This window comes from Battus philenor, unplaced genomic scaffold (assembly GCF_028537555.1).
Source record: "Battus philenor isolate CCGP_79_NKW_IND1 unplaced genomic scaffold, ilBatPhil1.0.hap1 SCAF_24, whole genome shotgun sequence".
NCBI classification, from domain to species: Eukaryota; Metazoa; Arthropoda; class Insecta; order Lepidoptera; family Papilionidae; genus Battus; species Battus philenor.
In genome coordinates this window covers 10,784,374-10,809,948 of record NW_027181687.1, presented here as the reverse complement: position 1 = coordinate 10,809,948, position 25,575 = coordinate 10,784,374, and the positions used below count along the sequence as shown (strand labels likewise).

General features: G+C 34.4%; 2 protein-coding genes across 2 annotated transcripts in view; one reads left to right on the top strand and one right to left on the bottom strand.

The window, feature by feature from the left end:
* LOC137924533 (protein madd-4-like) overlaps window positions 1–25,575 on the top strand; it is a 187,099-nt gene that overhangs the window by 33,618 nt on the left and 127,906 nt on the right. The window contains exon 2 of the mRNA XM_068767922.1: window positions 17,067–17,165. Coding sequence (XP_068624023.1) covers window positions 17,067–17,165 — 99 coding nt within the window. The remainder of the gene's footprint in view (window positions 1–17,066; window positions 17,166–25,575) is intronic.
* LOC137924728 (cilia- and flagella-associated protein 298-A) lies at window positions 4,852–8,537 on the bottom strand. The gene is made up of 4 exons (XM_068768147.1): window positions 8,331–8,537; window positions 7,005–7,175; window positions 5,756–5,999; window positions 4,852–5,108 (listed from the first exon to the last, which is right to left on the bottom strand). Exons 1-4 carry the CDS (start codon window positions 8,535–8,537, stop codon window positions 4,852–4,854), a joined length of 879 nt encoding a protein of 292 aa, XP_068624248.1.

Here is a 25,575-nt window from a genome sequence, read left to right as displayed (position 1 = left end):
GACAGGTTGATACAAATTTTATTTCTAAAATATGTTGTACATAAATATACTGCTAATGTATTGAATAGGATTAATAACTTACAATATGCTTAGTTCAACTATTAAAGACGTGGTATAGAAGCTTTTAATATAAGCTTTTGTATAATAGAATATTTCTTAGACATAATTAATGCAATATAACAATAGCGTAATAGGTAGCTATTTAAAACTATGTCATATTTCTTTAACTTTTGATTAATTGTAAATATAAGTATTGATAATTGATATATAAACTTTTTAAGGAGGATAAGTTTATAGCGCATTTGTCAGCAAAAAGCTTGATTGCGAATAGGTACTAAGTACCTATTCGCAATCAGCCGGCAATCACTCTGAAATATGTAAGATTAATCAATTTTTTAATTAAAATCTACTGTATAATAATTTTTGTAGTACAAAATTTAACAGATTGCGAACGATAATTAATTTCATTTTGCAGCAAGTCAAAGTTTAAAATCCCTTTTTCTTGATATATTATCATTACAAATAAATAATTTATTGTAAATAGGCTCTACATGTACTCACCATAGATGCCCACAGTAAAGCTTAGGCCTCCCCCAAAAGGGATATACCACATTCGTCACTATTGGCAGGCGGGTTGGAGATAACAGTTTGGTATTATGGTACGCAGAAAACTATGCTGCTCATCCTCTGAAAACTTGTCTGTGAGGAGTATCAATCCTATTTAATTAATGGACAAAGTGAGAATTATATAAGATTGTATCCAAAGACCCGTAAATCACGACATACGATTGCGAGTCCGAATGCTTTACCGCTAGGTTTTAACATCTGACAAGAATTTACGTAAACGTAACACATGTTAAAGCTTGTAGTGTTGATTTGAATGAATTTAAATGTAAAAAATCATGAGCAAGAAAAGGGCCAATATTTAGCCACTTCCGCACATGCAGTAGTAGTCGTGCAACAAAGTGCATCGCCCGCCAGCCCGCTAATAAATGCGTATGCGGCAAACAATGCGAATCACACAACCGCCACCGCCAAATTACTCAACACGTGTTTCACCCCTCCACGGGGCACCGATTAGTGCCAAAAACAGAGTCGTGTTTGGCACTAATCGGTGTAACATTGTAACGTTGTAAGTTAACGTCCCATAAATCTTAGTTAAAATTTTAACCAAAAAAATATTATCACGAGAAACGTCTCATAAATCGCAATACAGCAAAAAATTGTTCAACCCTTAGCGGGTAACGGTACGTCTCAAGTGGCGTGGGGTCGTGGGAGCATGCTATTGGTTTAACGGATCTTTGTTTTTATAACAAAAATTCCAATGCGCCCGCGCACCAGCACACAGAGTTTACACCAGTGCTCGGGAGAAGGATCCAGGCCTCGGTCGCGTTCACTAGCTAGGTGTCGTCTCACGCACCGACGCACACTCTTTGTGTCGGTTGCGTTCACCAGCTATGTGTCTTCATACGCGCCGGGGCCAATTAGAATTTACGTTATAAATTCACGCCTTGGTCCTATTCATTCTCCGGGCATCATTTAGTTCACGCCACAACCTTTACATCGTCTCGCACCCCAAGGGGTAAGTGTTGAACAAATATTATAAAGACATTATTAAGTAGCATTTATCTATAAGTTAGAGCTCAACATTTTGTCTGTGTCCATAGTTCCATCATTATGTATTCATTATTACTTTCCAATTGTTTATTTATTTATCTCTTCTATTTTTATTTTACATGCTTTACATTTTGTAACTCCGTTCTGACAGTAAACAATCACATCAACTGCTTTCGGTTTCTGCCCTTCCTTCATCGCAAGCCATCTCCGGACTTACTGTCAGCGGAGCAAAATGTACATATAATTATATATGTATATCATAACTGTGACATTTATTCACAGGTGCGAGTTTAAGACTGCAAGGTTTATACTGCAAGGTTTATACTGCAAGGTTTATACTGCAAGGTTTACACTGCGAGTCTTATACTGCAAGTTTTACGCTTCGAGTTTTACATTGCAAGTTTTACGCTTCGAGTTTTACACTGTTGAAATTCATATCAACTTTCACCGGAACCATCACATCCTGCTACCTACCGGCGCTCCCTGCTCTCGACTTGCAGCCGCCTGATCAGTCCTGGGAGATCGTGCGGCTGACCACCACCACCATCAGGGGAGTACCGAGCTGCGGTGTAAAATTAGACCAGGCCTTCTGCCCACTACCCTTAGATAATTAAACACATACATATTTTTCTTTGTGTGTCTTTTTTTTGTCGCCATCTACTACTACCTATTTAATTTAATTTAAATATATTTCTTTTTTTTTAAAACGGCACAACATAACTCCCGTAGATGCGGAAGTGGCTAAATATTGGTCTTCTTCTTACTATGATGTTAGTATGTGGAATTATATGTTGTTAATGAGATTTTTTTAATTTTCTTGCTTAGGATGGACTTCCGCAAGGTAACGCCTGAATCCATTAAATAAAAATTCATGTTTTATATTAAAATAAAATGACCGTGTGTATCGTAAATATATTAAATCACAGAAGCCATGCATCATTCTCACGATTTCTTTCATGTGTTCTTTTATCCAGTATTATCCATCATTTTCTGAGACGCTAACAAAAAATGAAATTCATACGTCGAAGATTTCAGCATCCTTTCTCGTGAAAGAGTAAAACATGTTTATAAATTTCAAATTTATGTTTTATATATATTTTTTTTGACATCACGTTGAATCTACCACCTGTTCAAATGGTACATGCCTTAGAACCAAGAAGAACAGGAGAAATAATCTCAGCGTAACTTAGTTTTTTTAATATTAAATGAAATATTTAATTAATATTAAAATAGTCTGGGGGTAAAATAACATCGCCTTCCTAATGGGCGACAACTGCGCTCACAGTTCTTTGGTTTTTTGCTTTAAGATAGTGCAGTATGCAATAAATAAAAACAAGACTCAAGAATAGTGGACGAGCAACAAGATAGGTCGAGCAAGATCCTGATGCTAGTAAATTAAGTAAAGTAGTAAATATTGTAAGAAAGCATGCCAACAATAGTGCTGGTTAAAAATAGTATTTTTAAAATAAATGTAAATAAGTCAAATAAAAATGAGTCAATATTATGGTATCAAAATTAAGCTGTGATTCAAACTGTGATTTAAGACCGAAGATGAGGAAAGAAAAGCGATGAAAGGCAGCTGATATATAAGCGATAGAAAGATAGATATTGTTAAGGATGATAGGAAAATACGAAAGAATTTATGAAGACTTGAGGGAGGATGAGACAAAAATATTTATCCGAATATGTGATATCACTGTCCCACACATGGCAGGGGAACGAGCGGTCACCAAAAACTGGGAGCGAATTAAAAAAAATGCCTGAAGGTGAACAAATTATTGGCGTATATTTCATATTTTTCATATATTTCATCTCATTTAACGCGGAGAAAGCATAAGTACAAAAGTAAAATTTTTTAATCCTGCAATATAAAATTTAGGTACTATATCTATGAATATATAGTAAAAGTGTATAAATAGTCAATAGAATCACTTCGAAATCGGGTCTCGGATCTTTTATCGAAGATATGTACAGTAAATTATTGGCTGAATTAAAATACAAATATATTTTTAATACCGTCTGTTTCACGTAACTCACATACGTATAATTCTAACTTTAAATCAAATATATATATGAACAATATTCATAATACTTTATGTTACCGTTTTTGTGCAGGAAGGATAATATAATTTAAAATTTCGTTTACTGAGAATCGACCCCGAAACTTTAGAATGAAACTCAGTTTTTTTCTATATGGTGATGATATATGGATCCGAGACGTGGTCGCTTATGACGGACATCATAGGAAAGCTGAAGGTCATCAAGAGAGCAATGGAAAGGGTGATGATGTTCTCTTTTTGCTGCGAGTTAGTGTCAGAAATAAGGCTCAAAGAATTACTCGTCCGTAGTGGCAGTAGGTGTGTCACGTCGCTCGTGTAATCAATGGCTGTTCAGGCCGAGAGGTTCTGGAGTAGCGACCACGAGCTGGTCGACATCGTTAATATTTAATGGAATCAGGCGTTACCTGCAGAAGTCCATCCTAAGTAAGAAAAGGACCAATATTTAGCCACTTGCATTGTTGGTTAAAGCAAACGTTTTGAGCTGCCACCCGATGTAATTTGGTTGATTTGATGTACAAACGCGCCTGTTCAGCTAGGCATGCTGATCTTAAATATTTAATGGAATCTGCCGTTACCTTGCGGCGTTAGCACTCTGCGTTTGGCACTAATCGGTATAAAATAACTCCTGAAGATGCCCCGTGGAGGGGTGAAACACGTGTTGAGTGATTTAACGGTTGCAGTTGTGTAATCCGCATTGTTTGCCGTATACGCATTTATCAGCGGACTGGCGGGCGGTGCACTTTGTTGCACGACTACCACTGCATGTGCGGAAGTGGCTAAATATTGGTCCTTTTATTACTCGACATTGTTAATGTTACGGGAAGTCGCTAGAAGCCGGCAGCGCAGGACCAGGCATCTTTGAAGGAGGTCTATACCTTGTAGAGGCCGTCTATCGGCTTAAAAGAAGAAAAAGAAATATCCTGAGAATCGAACCGCGATCTGCGATCACAAATCTCAGTTCTCTACCATTGGTCTACCATTACTATTAAGCAACGCTGCCTGTCTATTGTCAGGTCAATATAAACTGCAATCTCTGAAAAACTCTGTATTTTAGTATAGTTCGTTATACAATCTACTTCTTCAAATTATTTTCATAACTGAAATATAGGGTTTGATATAAAAGTAAAACTCTAATCGACTCAAAATAAATATAATCGCTAAAATTTAAACAAAACTATTTCTTCATTCCAGGCCTCCAAGCGATGTTATCCAATCCGTGGAATTGACGTTTCAAGTTTTTCCCATCAGCCCATTTGGAGTCCAAGTAACTATCATCGTCGTCCTTTTCCAACTTCTTCCACTCTTCTTGTTTCCTGTACGCATGCAGCATTAACTGCTTCCTCTCTTCTTCGGTCATAACTGGCTCTCTACCTGGAGCTCCTTCGGAGTTGGAACACAGTTTAACTGTGACTTTACTTTTGTCGTTTTTACCTGTAAATTAAATTAATTTATTTGATTGACTGTAGAAAATTTACAACAAATAGTTCTACACTAAACTAATAGTAAGTAAAAAGTTTTTACTTAAAGGATTTAGTACACTTTTAAGTCTAGACTTCTTTCTTTCCAACCTTTTCCTGTCCAAACCTGTTTATTTTAGAATAAACAACTACACAGAATTAGAGACTCAACATACTGATATATTTTAATAGAAGGTTCGAGGCTCATTTGCAATATGTAAATGTCATTACATTCTTCTTTTCAGCCCTACCCCAAATATATCTATACCTGTGGTGGGATATACCATAATCGCCACACTTGACGTGTGGGTTGGCGATCAGTGTGGTATTATGGTGCGTAGAGGATTCTGCAGAACATCCTCTGGAAATATATTTGTGTGCAATTGTACTCCTATGTAATTAATGCACAATGTGTGAATAAAATTGCAGCCTGAGATTCGAACCCGCGACTTGGGATCGTAAACCTGTTCTCTATCGCTAGGCCACCAAAACAGCATCCCTACACATATTTTAGATTTGTTTTGACGATACTGATTTGGAATATTCACTCTATTTGAAAATCAAAACTCGTAGCTGGTACCAGAGAGAATTTTTTGAAAACAATTAATATAAAATATATACCTAAATGATCACTAAGCTTGTTCCCATTAATGAACTTCTTTCCACAAGCCCATAGACATGCTCTTGATGGGTCAATGACCTCCTTAGAAGCCTGCGTTCCTGTCAAATCCTCCACATTGTCCAGCTCCATTCGCACAGGGTCGTGTGGTGGTAAACCAGCCGGGAAGACGATCTTCGTAGCGCCCCGAAGTTCATCAAGGGCTCTGGCCACGTCTTTTTGAGTCAGACATTGACGAAGATCCACCTATACAACAATAACTTAAGTGATAACACCACCCATTATACATATTTTGTTAGTTATTATCGCATCTGTGTATTCTTTTCTGACATGTCTAGTAGAAAGTATTAAATTAAATTAAATAAATAAATAAGATACTTTACAAGACATCTAAACAACATCTTATGAATATAAAAAACCACAGAACTATATTTGATGGTCTTATCGAATTGCACGATTTATTACAACCTCTGGATGAAAAGGAAAAATTTTTGGATTGAAGAAAGATGTTGAGTAAAATATAGTTAATGCAGGTAAAAAAAAATTTCAAGTCCACCTCGCCCATAGACGCCCATTGCAAAACATTGGCGTGTCCCAAAATCTAGGGGTGGAAAATCTAGGTACCTAAAATCTAGGGGGGGATATACCATAATCGCCGCACTTCGCGGACAGGTGATCGCTGTGTGATATTATGATATACAGAGGACACTGCTGCCCATCCTCTGAAAACCTTTTTATGGGCAACGGAAATTCTATTTAATTAATGCACAAAGTTTAAATTAATTAAAATGGTCTCCTGAGGATTCGAATCCGCGACCTACAATCGCAAATTTCAGAGCTTTGCCGCTACCACTACGCTTTTTATAGTATTGTAGATAATAAAATATCCACCAACGTTACTAAATAGTTATTACAAAAAGAAGTTTTTATTGTGAATATATATCATAGCATTTTATATGTATTATTATTTTTTTTCCTACCTCAATATTTACACGCTTACCTACTGGTTACTTCCTATATAATTAATCCACAAAGTGTAATTTATATTTAAGAGCGTATCGTATTAGAACTTGCGACCTACGATCGTAAACCTCAATCCTCTACCGCTGGACTACAACTGCTTGATAAAGTAACATGTATATATATAATGATTATAACATGTTAAATATCTAAAAAGAACTTATTAAGGTACACTTTCATTAAAGATTTTAAATTAAAATGGTGCGTATAATATTAAAAAAAATTCCATACACGCTTCTTGCTTATCATATCCTTGGCGGTTTCCATGGCTCTTTTCAAGACGTCCTGCAAATGAGGCGGCGGCGCATACCCGCAACGTCGTCCCATTTCGTCCTTTTGTAAGACGTAATCCTGAGGCGCGCAACGCTTCGCCCAAGGATCTTCAAGTTTTAGCTCTTTTATCTGAAAGCATATCCTGTAATTGGTTTCCCGTCTTACGCGAAGGATTATATGTGATTTTACTTGAATAAAATGAGAACTTAACACGAATCCTTTTTACTATTTTTAACTTATAAGCAGATTTATTTAGGTTGTCGGTGATAATTTTAAAAATATTTTTAAATGAATAAGACGTAACTAAGAGAGCAATCAAGAGAGCTGTCCGTGAGGTTTCTGTGAGATCGGCAGAAGAATCAAGGACACCCGACGTCCGCCTACCCACGCCACGTCTTCCGACCATGAGTCGATAGACGTGGCATTGGTAGGCTGCCCACTAAGTGGACCTACAACATAGTTGGGAGTAGGCCTATGGCCTACATGTCTACCGGATCATGTTCGCCACTTGAGAACCTATCGTCCTCAACAGCCATCGGCTGCACTAGCGATGTGCCTACAGCCACTTTAAACGCGCAATACTGAGAGCTTGATAATCTTGGTTCTTCCGCTGATCTCCGAACATAGCCCTCTCAATTGATCTCTGGGTCACCTTGTACCTTCCTATAAGGCCCGTATTTCTCCAACATATTTAACTATTATTTATTATAGTATTAAAACTATAATTTATATCAATTTTAAAAGAAATTAATAAATATTTTTTATAATTTTAAATGTACGCATGCAATAGGCATGTATATTTAAAATTTTACAATATTATAAACAGGATCATTAGTTATGGATGTAAGAGCTTTAAACGAGTGAATGTGTAGGTCATTTATCTGAAAAAAAAACAGAGCTTTCATACCTTACATTTACCCTGTATAAAATGATTACTCTGAAATACTGTAAATATATATATTTATTCTATTGGACCACTATGGGTCAATAATTTATGGTAGTACAAACTTTGCAGGGATATACAGTAAAGAATAAATATTATAATACTATTTTTTTTTATTAAAGTTGTTATGTTTTTTATCTGAGAGCATTGATTTGTGAATACTGTATATCAATTGATATGAAATAAGCTACAAGCATACCTTTTAAAGCCTTTACTAGCATAATTATAGCATAATTTATATAAACATTATGAGTATGTTATACTTTAGGCATGCTAAAAAAATTAAAAAAAAATGATTGTACATATCGACTATAAAACCAGTAAATGGAAAATATACATACCTGATCTTCAGTGAGTCCTTGCATCTCATGTGGCAGAAAGGTTCCATGCTTTTGTAACTCATCCATTTCATAACAGATCCTTGTAACTTTAAGCCTTCCGTTGAATATCGCGGTGATATCTTTCACCACATCATCCACTGCGTTCTCCACTTTAGTTTCGTAAAGAAACTGATTCTGATCACCTCTTTTGACCAGCAATATAACCATTTTTATTTCTTCTCTCGCTTAAATTTTACACAAATGTGTTTCTATTGACAAAATAATTGTTGCTAAGGTAACCGAAGATCGTATTTATAGCAACGGAATATTGATTTTACCGTTCGCTATATTTAAATCTATGAACACGCTTGTTGTGTTATAAATATATCCTCTTTTAATTGGTCCATATAAAAAGATATGACGTTATTACAGATTATTTTAAACTTAGTTATATAAATAGACTATTGATTTTATTTTTGCTGTTATGTTTATTGTATGTAAGAATTATTATTAAATTTATTATTATTAAATTTATAGATTTAATATTCTTTATTGTACATGATAAGATACATAATATACAGATACAATAATATACAGAAAAGTACAATGGGTGGTCTTATCACACAAGGCAATCTCTTACAGACAACTTTAGTAAGGAAAAGATAATAGTACTTATAAAGGGTAATTCACGTGTACAAAAAAAATACATATTCACAAACAAATGAACATAAATATACATAGACATACATACTTAAACATACATACATACGTATATAACATATATACTTATAATAAAAAAGGTTTAATACATATTATAAATATAATGCAATATAATAAATAAAAACATCTAACTTCTATCAGTATTGGTTCGATCGCACTTGCCCCAGAAAGAAGCAACAAGAAAAAGAATTGAACTAAGAGATAGATAATTATAGGTCTAGTAAATGGTTCTTAACCTTAAATTAGAAATTTAAAGGTTTACAAAAAATATATCCCTATACTTATTTTAAATCATATATATTTATGAATATGTATAGTATGATTTTTGATTGGTTGGTTGATGGTATGATATTTGAGTAATGGCAGTGGCACATCATCAGTGATGACGATGACTTTATGGCAATTCACGAATTTTCCGAATTTAAGAAAATCCCACGAAGTCAAATATTTTAAGTAATTCGAGCTGAATTTGTAATTTTCTTTTGCATTCGCTAATGAAAATACTCAATATATATATATATATATAAATACACCTATCCCCCAATTTACGCGGTACTTGTTTTACACGTTTTCGCTTTTACACGGTTCTCAAAATAAGTTTTTTTTTTGTTTTAATAACCGATTTTATTACCATCTCTCATAATGTAAAAATTTCTACTTCAAACATCAAAACGGCACAAATAACTTAGAGTGATGAAAGTGAATTTGAATGTGAAGAGAATGAGAGTAATTTCTGACAATGATAATAAATATATATATATATATATATATATATATATACTTAGTCTGGCCATAAATACTGTTACTATTCAAAAAAAGAAAATATTACGTTTGAATTTGGAATCTGTCATTTTTATATGATTGCTTGATGTGTTTTCTTATTTTCGCGCCATTATATTGTTAAATATTTTGTTATATTAAAATGGAGTGGGGTGATAAAGAGAACCGAATCGCTGTGATTGCCTTACATAAAGTAGGTATGGAGAAAAGTGCAATTTTTAAAACCCTCCACCCGCTTGGTATTAGTCAAATGTTTGTTTACCGGGCTATTGATAGGTACAATGATACCTCCTCTGTTTGTGACAGAAAAAGATCTGGCCGTCCACGTACCGTTCGTGTGAAAAAGGTGATTAAAGCAGTTAGGGAAAGAATTCGAAGAAATCCTGTCCGTAAGCAAAAGATTTTATCTCGGGAGATGAAGATAGCTCCTAGAACCATGTCGCGTATATTAAAAGATGACTTAGGACTTGCAGCCTATAAGAGACGTACTGGTCACTTCTTAACTGATAATTTAAAGAAGAATAGGGTGGTAAAATCCAAACAACTACTTAAGCGGTACGCAAAGGGAGGTCACAAAAAAATTTTGTTTACGGATGAGAAAATTTTTACAATTGAGCAGTATTTTAATAAACAAAATGACCGTATTTATGCTGGAAGCTCTAAAGAAGCTTCGCAATTAGTAAACAGAGTACAACGTGGGCATTATCCCACTTCAGTGATGGTTTGGTGGGGTGTTAGCTATGAAGGGGTGACTGAGCCATATTTTTGTGAAAAAGGTATTAAAACGTCGGCACAAGTTTATCAAAATACCATTCTTGAGACGGTAGTTAAGCCTTTAACTAACACCATGTTCAATAACAAAGAATGGTGCTTTCAACAAGACTCGGCACCGGGTCATAGAGCTCGATCCACCCAATCTTGGTTGAAAACTAACGTTCCGGACTTTATCAGCACTGAAAACTGGCCGTCGTCAAGTCCTGACCTAAATCCATTGGATTATAATTTATGGTCAGTTTTAGAGAGTAAGGCTTGCTCTAAACGCCATGATAATTTGGAGTCCCTAAAACGATCCATTCGGTTGGCAGTGAAGAATTTTCCTCTAGAAAGAGTTCGTGCTGCTATTGATAACTGGCCTCAACGTTTAAAAGACTGTATTGCAGCCAATGGAGACCACTTCGAATAAACATTGTATATTTTTAATAGTTATATATTGATGTATTAAACTAACTCACTATGAAAGGAATAAATGTTACGTATAAAAAAAAAATCGTGCTTTTCTTTATAACAATATTTATGGCAAGACTAAGTACATATATAAATTAGCGAAAAGTTGCATTACATATGTGGGTGGAAATTAGATGAAGAATATGACTTGCAATTACTAATGTGGTTGGAAATTAAATGAAAAATTATTCATCTTTATTTTGGTAAAATATTTTATTTGAGCTCATCGACTAAGTATAATATCGTTACAGGGTTACTTAAACTTAATTCGGTAAGAACGTGCGGTGGTCCAAAGGTTAATTAGGTGCATTTAACTTAGAACTAATAACTTTAAATACTTTGAAAAAATTATTCGTATTTTTTATGTTTTCTATATACAATGCGATAGGTTATATGTATATTTTTTATATCAAAGTCAATTAAAAGAGTCATAAAGCTTTAAAACTTATTTTCAATCACTCTTTTTAAAGTCATCACTCTGAAATACCTTACGTAAATTTTTTTGGCATTATAATGCGTCAAAACTTCTGTCAGTCTACAAGACTAGACAGCATAAATTAAAAATGATAAATTTTAGTATTATATTCGAATTTTGGAAACGTTTTTTCTTACTTACGTTTAGTTATTATTTTTGAAAGATTTGATCTAGGATAAAGTGTATCATATATTAAACTAAGTTATTCTTGCAAAAACTTACGAAAACTACAGATAATATATATTGACTCGATGTTGTCAAATAAAACACTTTTATTTATTCAAACATCTATCAATTTTAACAATTCTTTTCGTACGATTATCCCTTGCGAAGGTTTAAGCATTGATATGATTAAAATAATTTAAAATATATTATGAGTGTATTGGTAAGGCTAACTAAAACTTCTTAATTCTTCTCTCTTCGTAAACTTCGTTCACTCTTACGAAGCAACCAAGGCACATCTAAACTTGCAGCGCAAAAACGCTGCGTCGCAGTTTTAGGAACTAAACCACACAGTGCTTTTACGTCGCGTAGCAGTGAAACGGTTAAAGTTTTAGCATTTATAACCAATCATCCTGTATAATATACCTGAAATTCGCTCCGAACCCCTTCCATACGTTCGTCGTAAGGCTATACTGTGATAATTGCAGGAAGACATGATGTAACCTCCTCGGACGAAGGTTGTACAACTCTGATCTTACCTCCGTCTCTTTCTCCGCAGATTATCAACAACTGTAGTGTGGAGATCTAGCTTTCTTTGCAATGGTCAAAGTAAGAAAATGATTCATTGCAATAGTACTACCGATATCTCTATACCGCGCCTTAGGTATGGACGCGGAGAGACGGGGGGAAATATCAGACATTGAGTACGCTTGTATTATTGCGCATGCGCTAATTTTCTCAGCCCCCCACCTCGCTGCGCATTCTTCAGGCGCGGTATAGCGATTTTGGTAGCACTATAACAGCTATTTATTTTTTTATCTTTTGATTTGAAAAAATAAAAGATATTTTCAGGTTTGAACTTAGAGAAGTATTAAAAATATAATTTAAATTTAGTTCTATTATAGTTTTATTGGAAATGAGTCAATGTATCGTAAAATGGTAAAGCTATATAAATAAAAAAAGTATGATATTCACAGGAATATTTCTACATCACAACTACAGTTGAGAATCGAGTCATTAAGGTAATTGAAACATGGAATCCGGAATTTTATCTGCATATATCAAAATTTATTTTCAATTCATTTGTAAGCTATAGCGCGCGTGTTTCATTAGAGGTAAAACAACTAGTGAACAATGTATCCAATCGTTCAAATGGATTGTTCTTGAAACAATCGGTTATCTGCTATCACTTGGACCGTCGGTCGCGGTTGGATCGCAGTGGCCACATTACCCGGCCCACTGAATATCTTGCGCTACATTAGATAAAGGCCCCGCTGTGTACACGTTAGTTATGCTTGCCTGGTACCGAGGGTCGGTGAAATTTTTTAACTGCATTATGCCTGGCAAGCGGAAACTTTGCCGGATTATGCTGAGGGGAAATCTTCCTTTATTTATTTCAGACTTTGTTTATTACGTAATAAACGTATTTTTTATATCTTTATAAAATGTTTTAGTTCACTTCGTTTTGAGCTATTATTACGCTCACCTATGAGGAATAGAGCGTAGCATGATGAACATCAAAAAAAAGAATACAAAAATTAGAGAAACCACAATCGCGAAACATGGGCTAGTACAATCTTTAACTCTTAAATGGGAATAAGCCAGTCACGTAGCACGTATGCAGGATCAGAGATGGACCAAAAAATTACAGCGTGAAAACGCCCAATTGGTAAAAGAAAGAGAGGAAGACCCGGCGCAATATGGGAAGAAGTAATTAAAGTCACCGGTGCAGATTGGTTTAAAAAATCCAAATCTAGAGAAGATTGAGCATCCTTAGAAGAGTATTTCACCTGCAGAAGAGTTCCAGCAGAAAATTAAAAATCCAAAGATTGCAGTCACTTTATAATTTTATAATTTTTTATCTTTTCATATTTTTTTTAGGTATTGCATTTTTTGTACTATGTAATGTTTACCTTCTGTCTAGAAATAAAAGGCATTTTTATTTTATTTATTACATTAGTTTCACCGGAAAATAATGTTGTATCTGTCGACATATTTTACAGAAAAACCGATTGATTTTTACCCCTTCGGCATTGAAAATTTGTATACTAGACGACAAAAGGTTGTTGATAACGAAGGTAAATATATTATTAATTAGATATAAAAACTTGTTAAAAATGTAGTCGTGTGAATTTAATTTAAGAAAGCGACATTACTTTCCGGTCCCTCTAATAGTATCAAATTGAGTTTTCACTACTTCAAAGATTTTATACCAATAACCTAACACCCTATATAAATTCTTAAGTAAAATAATGCAGGCGAATAATCTGTTATCATTTTTGCTGTATGCTCATTCATTTATCTGGATGTCCACCGTTGGACCTAGGCTTCCTTTATAGATTTCCAATGGGATTGGTATGGTAATGGCCTGCATTCAAAGTCTTCCCTCAACCTTGACAAAGTTTTTTGTCTACCATGAGGTTGAACGTCGTACTCTTGCCGGCTCACTCCAATCTAGAAGAATAAGCACCGTGTGGTCATCTGATCTTCGTGCTGTGGTCTGCTTAGTGACATTTCAACTTGATAATCCGCTGGACTGGATCAGTTAGCTGCCTTCGTCTACGAATAACCAATCAACTGTATTATACTAACTCTCATGTTCGTGTTCCATTTTTAAAAAAAAATAATCTCAGGCAGTAACGAGTAAAATGGTTATTTCATAAAAAAAAACGATTTAAAAAGAAAGAAAGTATAAACATTGAAAATTATTCTTCGAAATTTAATTTTCCATGACATTTGAAATTGGAAAGAAACTTCCCGGTACTGAAATAAGGAAAAAATGTGGCGCTATTGGTTACGAAATTGGTTCCGCACAAATTTACAGGATAATGATTTCTTTAAAATATGCCACTGGTTGTCATTCTGCTATAAAATACTTTGCAAAGAGGAGCTATTAGTGAAGTTACTGAAATTTGCTTTTTTCTTTTATACTTACGCAAATATTCCAAATTTAAATAAGTATACACCCGAAAAAAAGTCCATCTAAGTTATTCCTCTACAATTGTCTTAATCACACAACAGTAAGACGAAATCCAAATTAAATCCAACTGAAACTCACTTTAGGCTCTCTGTCACACTGATTGGTAATATATTTAAAAGTTTTGAACTTGAGAAAATATGCTTATTTGGCAGCTAAAAATCTTAGAAAATTTTACATCTATTTACCAACATCCTGTGTAATTTTATTATTTATTTTAGAATACAGTCAGATGGTAAACAAAAATTTATTTCATTACGTTCTGATTGGAAATTCAAAAACTCCTATCTTTACTATATTATTACGGTATATATTATTTCTGAAACCATAGATTATTGTATCGTATAGTATATATATATATAGTAAAGAGCTATACATACAGCTATTTAAAACTTATAACCAATCACCTGTATAACATGTCCATTAAGGGTAGATTATGACAATAATTTCGCCCACTGCAAGATATAGACCTCCCTTTAATATCAGGAAATATAATAATTGATTTTAATATGCAGTGATTCGAATTTCGAAAATTCTTTTTCTGGCTTTACTATTAAGTACATATTAACCCTTTTAAAACTTTTATACTAATTACTAAACAGCCTATAGTAAGATAGAATTTCTCACTTAATTTTACTTAGTTTGAGTTATGTTATAGTTGAACCAATGTTGTTAATTTCTGTCAGTATGATCCCGTATCAGGTTTACTTATGTTAACAAAACGTCGATGTGTTTCAAAGTCAAAATATGACCAAAGAATTCTATTAACATGAAAGATGAAATATTACAATTGATCGTGTATTTTAAAATATTGTGAAATTTCAAAAGCAACCCTAGCGGCGTGCTGCGTCTGACAGGGTTATTACGTGAGTTTATTACCGAGGCTTAATGTTGTTGACAATGTTTTTTTTTACTTCCTTCGGTACTTTCACGGAATTATTTTATTAATTTTGACGTCGTGAAACGAAAAATCGGTTCACGGGTATAGAAGCTTGTTTATATAAACGATGTAACATGTTATACATAACCTAAAACAGAGCAATGGTTTATTTATTTACTTTATTGAAGATAGACTGTAACAAAAGGCAGAAAAAAAGTACAAACTTAGAGGCTTTGAAATATAAAATTAGTTACAGTTGTTACCTTATAACTATCTCACTGAGAACATATGATGATTTATAGTCAAACAATGAAAAAAGCAATAAGAATAAAAACATTACTAAACAAGGATCAAAGATTATGGTTTATATATTTATATTATGTTTGTTTCTATATTTATATTATGGTTTAAATTGCATTGTATGTACTCAATAATTTCAAACGAAATTGTTTTTTAAAAGATAAAATTGTTACCTAACCACGCTGCCAAAGATCTCGAAGATGATGTCTTACGCTTCTCGCATTCAGTGACTTCCTGAAACCTTGACTATATCATCAGTCCACTTAATAAGGGATCTAACCAATCCGCTTTTACCAGCTTGTGATCACCACATCATCATCATTTAATTCGTAGTACTTTCACTACTAGACATAGCCTTCCTCCATTGATATGTTCGATTGAAAGCAGCCTACAACTTATTACTACTGTTTTTAGCCACTCTGAAAACTATATAAGCACGAAGACCCGTTCTATTACTCCTCGGTGATTATTTTAAATTCAGATGAGTAATTAAAAAGCTCACGACACAACATACAACATTGAACACTCCAATGTACAAGTTAGAAACTAAATAACTTAGTTGTAAGCCTATCCGCCGTATCTACTGGCGCATGGTTACCAGACGAGAGTCTGAATACCCCACAAGCCTTCGGCTGCACGAAAAACTCTGCCTTTATCTTGAGACGTTATGTAAGTGACCTCAGCTCTTTTGATTTTAACCATTTACGGTTTCCACAAATTGCTTACCACTGGAAAATAAATTTGTGACATATGTTCGCAATTCCTCTCTAATATTGACTAGGATTCTTTTAAATTCTACATAATCTAAGATCAGAGTATAGAAATTTATTTAAGAATCGATTGTAAATATGAGAAAATTATGATCAACAATATTTTAAAACGAAATTTTCTGTGATACATTTAAAACTGATATTTAAAATATTTTTTAAAAAGTTTCGTATATTCCATACAAGTAACGTCACTTTATTGATATTAGTGTTGTATTAAATATTGTTGACACTCAATCAGGGAGCTAATTATTGTCGCGTTTTATAAAACTATATTTGTAAAGAGTAACTGTTAAGTTTTCCACTGGCTCGCAGCAGAACTGCCTTCAGAGCCAGTGCTAGCTTCCTGTAGGGCTAATAATGTCGACATTTTACGCTAATTGAAGATTCGAAAGTGCTTATAACAGCATATTCCAAAAAAGACGATTTTGATTTAAAATTAAAATAATTAACTGTTGATTATTTATTTCAGATTCCAGGACGCTGCGCCCATAGGCACGGCCACGATATATCTACCCAGTCACCGAACCTCCCTGAGATACGTCACGACAACACCACGCATCACGGCAAGGTATGTTATTTAATTTATTTATTATAAACAAGTTCAGGTACCTAGGGTCGACCTTAAGTACTGATGCAGACTCAACCGCTGATGGATGAAGTGGAGGAAAGTGTAAGGCGTTCTATGCGATAACCGTATGCCCATCAAGACCAAGGGTAAAGTCTACAAAGCAGTTGTCAGACCAGCTATGCTCTACGGCTCGGAATGCTGGACTGTAAGCCAGAGACACGAGCAAACACTTCATGTAAATGAGATGAAGATGCTTAGATGGTCGGGTGGAGCGAATATATCAGAGATTCGTTTAAGGTAGCTCCGATCTCTAGCAAATTACAGGAAAATAGATTGCAATGGTATGGCCATATTGAACGAAAGCCAGATGACTACGTGGTAAAAACTGCCTAAAGCCTCCCAGAATTCCCAAGAGAGAGAGGGCGTCCAAAAGCTACGTGGTGGTCTAATATCAGAAAGGAACCGGAAACCCTTCAATTTGATGCAGAGACAACCCAGGATAGAGTGGCCTGGCGCAAATTGATAAGGAGACCCGTCACCAAAAAAAGGGAAAAGGGAAGGAAGAAGAAAAAGAAACAAACAATGGAGTCGTAGTTGGTGCTTTTCGAGCGACCGTGATTCAAAATTTTGTCAGGAACGTGGGTTGAGGATATGGAAACGCAGACTCTCCAAAAACAATCCTTTTAATGTTCTAGAGTTCGGGCAAGGAAACTGGTAGCGATTCTGCAGCACCACAGTAGCTCATTACCTGCTGTTTTTACTATTATGAGTCTTCCTGTTCTTCATTTGTCTTCAGGATATAGACTGACCTAGAATGCTCCCAAGTACCAACTTTTATAATCATCAACCGCATTCTAGTATGTAATCTTTTTGATATTTTAAAGTTTAAATTAATGCTATTGTCAGTTTTCTTGCAAGCCAGCTACAGTATAAAACCTCAGTTACAAAACTATAATTTTGATACTCGTTCTAATGGATTTTAGTCATACCAACTTGTTGAACCTTTTCTAAACATTTTGTGAGTGACAGCTATATTGTCGTTTCCTGCCTTCGTGATAATACTAAGCACGTATGTCGTGCAGTCGTTGCCTAGCGATAGAGCACCAAGACTTGGGATCGTAGGTTACGGATTCGATTCCGGGATGTAAACTTACTTAATTGACACTTTGTGTTTTAATTATTTTTGATTGCTACTGCGCTCAAACAAGTCTTCGGGAGCATGGCCAGTAGCGTCCTTTGCATACCATAATACAATTATGATCGCCAACTAGCCTACCAAGAGTAATGGTTATAGTAAAACCCTTATAGATATATTTATGGTAGGCCTGTACCTAGCAGTAGGCGTCTATCGGCTGAAAATCCAGTGACAACACACTTCATAAACAAAAAAAAATTGAAGGATCTCTGTTGTCGACCTTGCAATTCAGACAAGTTGTTGCTCGGAGTTTGATAAATGGTTTTACCTATAGGCAAAGAGGCCTTCCAACTGCAAGAAGTAGTGTAGTACGCAAAGCAGTGAAACGACAATTACCATGAATATACCACCTAATAGAAAAGTCGAATGTCAGAAAGAGGTGCCAAGTACAAAAAAGAAAACTGCACAAATAATACTTGTGTTTTGTGTAAAGTGAACCTTTGCTACACTAACAACAGGAATTGTTTCGCCAAGTGCCACAAATAACTTGCTCTATTATATTTATATTATTCATAAATAAGTAAAAAAAAGTACACTAAGTGTGTATATTAATAATGTACATTATTTACAACAAAACAGACTGACCAACAAGTAAACTAAAACGACCGACCATAAGGACATATTTGTCCCATAAATTTCCAAAAAAAAATGGAAAAGTTTTTGAATTTTTAGTATAAATTATGTTTTTAGAATGCCTATTAATTCATTACATCTAGCTAAATTGATTTAATAAGGTACCGTAACCTTATGGTCCTGAAAGGGTTAAGAGAATAGTGTCCCCAAAATACAATTAAAAAAACAAGTGTTACAGACTGAACAGAGCCTTCTGAAGTAATCTTTGAGCTTAGTTAAGTACAGGCCATACGCCTTCAGATTTCAGCTAAGATGGAATGATGACAGCCAAATAGTAACTTGAAAGAAATTTTTTTTTCAGCTATTCTATTTTTTATTTCTAATGCTCGACTTTACGAAAATCTTTTTGAAAACTTTACAATTTAAATTGAAACTAATATAATTAAGCGGAATATATTAAGACAGAATATTAATTCATATAATTTATATTAAATCATTATCTGTTTTTCGCAATAAAATTTTGTATTATTATTAATAATATTACAAAATGTTATTCATTGAAATGTTTTATTAAACGGTTTTTAAACGGTTTTATTTAGTTCGACCCGTACGGAATTTATTTGGATCAAAATTAGAAATTGAAATTTTAACACCTTCCCGTTGTCAGATTGATTTGAAATTTGGTACACACATTTAATTTAGATTACAATACAATATAATAAAATCAATAACATTATAAATCTAAGATGGCCGCTGATACAAAATGGCGGATTACATATTTTTCCTTAAGCCCCTCAATATGGGTATCAAATGAAAGGGCTACATTAGTAAAACACGATGATTATGTCAAAATTTAAAATTCAAGATGGACGCCGTTCCAATATGACGGACTAGGAACATATTTTTCCACAACCACCACAATATGGGTATCAAAAAACTGTTTAACTTAAAAGTTTTTTAAATGTATTTATTTTTAAGTATCTATTTCTAGTAAATTAAAATTAAATGCCTTTCGTTCTACTCTATTTAGCTATGTAATTTTTTTTTTCTTATGAGCAATAGAAAAGTAATTTAAAAACGTGAACGTTATAGCTAAGGAAGTCGCTGAACTTTTTAAAAATATTTTTGAAATTCTGTATTCACTTGTGTGATTTAATTTTTTTCCACACATATAAATATAAGTCACATTTCTAAATAAAATCACTCTCAATCGAAACATGTTTCTTTTAACACGCAACATTAAATTGGTGATCCAAAACAGCCGCCTACGCTAAAAATGTAAATATTAAAAGAAAGATTTCAATGTAGTGTATTCAATCGCATCAAACATTGTTTAAAATACACATGTACCATGTTAATTACAGCATCATCATGTATTGATGTTTAAACTGATAATGAAAACGCCCAAGCTATCAACTTGATTTGTTGACTTTAATAAAATGAGTTTCAATCGCGACAATAAATATCAGTTATTCGTTTATTAAAATGATTGTAAATCAGTTGCGAATATTTAGCGGTCGTCCAATCATGACCTGATTGTTTTTAATTGATCATAAATAAATATTGCGTTGTGATATGACTGTCAACATATCACACTTAATGGAATATTCATTAAAAAATTTACGAGAAGCAATTATTTAAATGAAAACGTAATAATTCAATGACATCATTTAACCCATTTTGCTTATTTATTCTTTATTTTGTGCCGAGCCTAAAATGGCTAAAAATATAATATTAATTAATTTTCCCTATTGAGTTGTGATGGACCTAACTAACTTCTAACTTCTCACACAACACAGAGTGTTTGGCACTAATCGGTGAAACATAACTCCTGAAGATGCCCCGTGGAGGGGTGAAACACGTGTTGAGTAATTTGGCGGTGGCAGTTGTGTGATTCGCATTGTTTGCCGCATACGCATTTATCAGCGGGCTGGCGGGCGGTGCACTTTATTGCACGACTACCACTGCATGTGCGGAAGAGGCTAAATATTTGTCCTTTTCTTACTTAGGATGGACTTCCGCGAGGTAACGCCTGATTCTATTAAATATTCTAACTTCTGTCAATGCAAAGTTTGCATATTAATTAATTATAAATAATTTTAATACTATCTGGCGAAAAATATTCCTTAGCATTCTATATAAAAAAATCAAGATAAAGTTTATTTACATGTATATTACTGAAGTGGCAGTGAAATAAGTACTTGCAGTCGAAATCCAGTAAATAATATAGCCTTCATTATTATATTTAAAAATCTATACTCGGGCGTGATTTTACGTTCGTGGACTGAAACTGTTCTCATGCTCAGGCGTTAATTAAAGCCCGCGGACAAAAGATGGTTAAAGCATAACAATTAATATTGATTCGCTTAGAATGTCCATCCAAAAGGACTTGATTAAGATTGTCACAATACACTAGATGTAAGCCGCTTCGATTTTGTCCTATTCGAAATCCACGGAATAGGCCTAGGTCGATCCTATTGATAAAATTAAGAAGAATAGATCGCTCTTTAAGTTTTCTCATTATTTTATTTCTTTAATGAAATCTAAATAGTTTATAGACCTTTCAATATTACATACATCACAATTTCTTAGACCTATTTGATAGAGAGTATGAATAGTACATTATCTAAACCTTTTCGCGTTGAGGCTCAAACAAAAAAAGCCAATAATAAACCAATAAACAGAATTGCCGCCTCACAACGTCGATCTTCACACAACGTTGGCCTGTAAAACAAATTCAACTTCAAAAGCTGCCGATAAAACGTAACAACAAAGGTTTTTCTTGCCCAATTTCTTTCAACGGATAAAGGAACAGGACGGCAATATGTCGACAACACTTACATAAGCGAAGAAAATCGTCACGGCGTTTTTCTTTCGAGAAAATGGTTTCGCGTTGAGCTCACCTGTGAAAGGAAAAAAATTGAAGCATCGTTTGCGAGTAGACGTGTTCACTTGTAACATAAATAACGGAACATTAACTTTGAATGTTTGATTTTTTATTTCATAAAGCAAAGAAGCGAAACAAAAATTTTCACTTGACGATAAATTAGATTATTTAGAGACTAGAAAGAAGTTTACTTGTTAGTACAATTGACTGTTGTCTAATACAATAGTCAAGTTCGCGAGCATTCAACGTAGCAGATTCTAGAGAAGTCCTTTGCCTTGCAGTGGGCGTATATAATCTGATATTCTATACTATAATAATGCTTTCTTCTAAAAACTGAAAGAACATTTAAAGTTAATTTAAAGTTCTTATTTTAATTGTCGATTCTTTTTAAAAGTTTAATGTGCACAAATACCAACTGTTATACCGACCGGCGACCGGAATCGACGCCATCATAACATAATTATTAACAGCGCCATCTATTATGTGTCAAAGTTAAACAGACACTGTTTTACCGACATATAAGTGCGATACAATACAAAATAGATTTCTTTACATATGTTTAATATTTTTTGTTATGTCATAAGAAAGTAAAATTTGCGGTGTTATTGCTCGGTGCTATTATTACTTACGGTAAAAATTATAGTATGGCTATGGTAAGAAAAGTAGCGGGTATTTGACGTGTACACCATAGGAGATAGTTTACAGTATCTTATTATTTATTTCCGCTGATAGACGCCCAATACAAGACAGGCTTCTCCCAAATATCACCATAATGACAGGTTCTACGCAGACCGCATACAGCGAATACCTTTTGGCCTGACTTTTGGTTTTTTTACGTGACTTATTAATATATTTATATTTTTTCATTACCTGTTATTTATAATAGGTTGTCAAATATCTCCCTTCCGCCTTTTTGTCTTTTGAATTTCGCGGCTATGTACAAAGCGCTACAGAGCTCATATCTGGCAATACTATACATAATTTGAAAGGTTTTGACATAACCTAAAAAAGGACTCTATGCATGATTAGTTTGGATATTGCGTTCGACAGTTATAGACGTGTAAACATGGAGTTCACTAACGCCGAAATTCGCGCTATTTTAAAGTTTTCCTTCGTTAAAGGCAAATCCGCTAGAGAAACGTTCCGTGAGATTAATGGTATTTTGGGGGATGGTACTCTTATCACTTCGAACCGCGGAGGAATGGTTTCGACGATTCAGAGCCGGCGAAAACGACACCATGGATAAGCCAGCCGGCGGAAGACCTGTGACGACAAATACCGATCAAATCATGGACTACATCGAGTTAGACCGGCATGTGGCATCTCGTGACATCGCCCAGGAGATGGGAGTTAGTCACCAAACCGTTTTAAACCATCTGCAGAAGGCTGGATACAAAAAAAAGCTTGATGTTTGGGTGCCGCATGATTTGACGCAAAGAAACCTTCTGGACCGATTCAACACCTGCGACATGCTGCTGAAACGGAACGAACTCGACCCATTCTTGAAGCGGATGGTGACTGGCGACGAAAAATGGATCATTCTACCATCTACTGCGAACAACTGGACCGCTTGAAGCAGGCGATCGACCAGAAGCGTCCAGAATTGGCCAACAGGAAGGGTGTAGTGTTCCACCAGGACAACGCCAGACCACACACTTCGTTGATGACTCGTCAGAAGCTACGGGAGCTCGGATGGGAGGTTTTATCACATCCACCATATAGCCCGGACATAGCGCCAAGTGATTACCACCTGTTCCTGTCCATGGCGAACGCCCTTGGTGGTGTAAAGTTGAACTCAAAAGAGGTTTGTGAAAAGTGGCTGTCCGAGTTCTTCGCAAATAAGGAGGGGGCTTCTACGAGGCAGGTATTATGAAGTTGCCGTCTAGATGGAAACAGATTATCGAACAAAACGGCGCATATTTGAACTAAATCCGATCACTATAACACTTTTTATAAAGCATTGAATAAAGAGCAAAAAAGCGGAAGGGAGATATTTGACAACCTGTTATATAAAATTCTGTTCAGTACTTTAAATTATCTTTTTTCTACTTAATCTGTAGTCGTATTTTTATAGTTGATTTTAATATTGTTAAAAACGACGAACTTGTTTTCCTTATCGGTAATTAACGTTTAGTTAAAGGCAAGCATAATTATCGCAAAGGCCATGTCGGTATACGATAGCCAAGATTTTTATATATCACTACTCAATCTTGTAACTTATGTACATACTTACAAACTTATATACATACTAACTTAAATTATTATTTATTATGTTTAATGTTGGCGAGACTAATTTAAATAAATAAATAAATAAACCTTTATTTACGCAATACAAATATATTTCACTTTGAACTTTATGACGTTCGGTTACAAAGCCCGTAGCGCTAAAAAAAGTGTATCGGAGGATACGGTTGACAAATTGAAGTTTATGACCCACGGGGGGCGGAAATTTGCATGTGCTATTGTCGCTACAAACTGATCTCGATTTAAGTTACAAGCGGAAGCGTTTAACATTCATTATTACATCATTCACTGCTGGTCTTCCTCCAATATAGCGCGTCAAGGACCTTCCGACAACCTCATGGACGAAAGCGTTAAAATCAGGGTGATTGTTGGAGATTCTGGAGCGTCTTCTGATGAGTGCTCTGAGAAAGTGAACCAAATACAGATCTCTCTAAAGCAAGAAAAATCTCTATAACTTTTGTCTGTGCGTTTTTCAGGAAATCCCGAATATTTCCGGATATTCTTTACGAAGAAAGAGAAGTAATAATTTGTTTTTTATTGCCTGGATTATTATGGGATCTTAATAGGATTTCCTGGAGTATTTCTAAAGTATGGAAGACGGCTATTAAGATGGTATTTCATCATTTTCATAAATGCCGTAATATGTCCACAACTGGACGTAAGTTCGCCTGAGATATTTCTAATAGAACTGGTTGAGAGGGGCCCCCACCCAGGGTGTATGGAGGGGATATTTACTGAGATTATTTTAATATAAGAACGTTTCAAGTAAAAATATTTTAACGAATTATTGAACTGACATTGAGAACTTAGAAAGGTTACAGTGAAGATGTCTAACAAGACGCCGATTCAGCGTCTAGATATAATATTGCCTTGGATATGATTTTTAGTTTTTATTTGACATTATATCAAAAATTCATTAGTGTGAGATTGAAAATAAAATCGCTATTCCTCTTATGAACACAGTGAGATTTTTATTTTTTTATTTTTAAATGGCTCCCGTTATTGGGTGTCTCTTGTTCTCCTACATTACATCTTTTTTATTTCTTTACACCTCTTTCGGTCTTTTTAAAATCATTAATTCGGTCATCTAACATACTTCAGATGGTCTTACATATTCGTCCATTTTTAGTTTCGTCCTTTTTATCACCTTACATTGTTCACCTCACTTCTTAAATATTACAGGTATTGGGTTCCGTATCTATTTTTTCATAATTTATTTAATGCTTTAACCATTTTTAATAATTTACTTTGTTTCTTTTATCACAGTTGATATCACATTTAATTTTATTTATTCTTATGTTATATTACAATTTTAATTACTTTCTAACTTTTAGTGATTTACCTATTTTTTTATTTTCATTTTTGATGTAGATTCCTTCGTTTAGCTTACCTGAACTAATATCTTATTTTTAAGTTATATTTTTATCAATTGCCACTTTCATAACCTCCCTGCAATACCAGAGGAAGGTCGTTCTATCTCCTTCATCACCCATTATCGATGCTATCTTCCC

Coding starts and splice junctions, on each gene's coding strand:
- LOC137924728 (XM_068768147.1), bottom strand. CDS start 8,537: ATGGTTATATTGCTGGTCAAAAGAGGTGATCAGAATCAGTTTCTTTAC. Junction 6,000..7,004: donor ATATGATAAGCAAGAAGCGT/GTATGGAATTTT, acceptor ATTGTTGTATAG/GTGGATCTTCGTCAATGTCT. Junction 5,109..5,755: donor CAAGCTTAGTGATCATTTAG/GTATATATTTTA, acceptor TTTAATTTACAG/GTAAAAACGACAAAAGTAAA.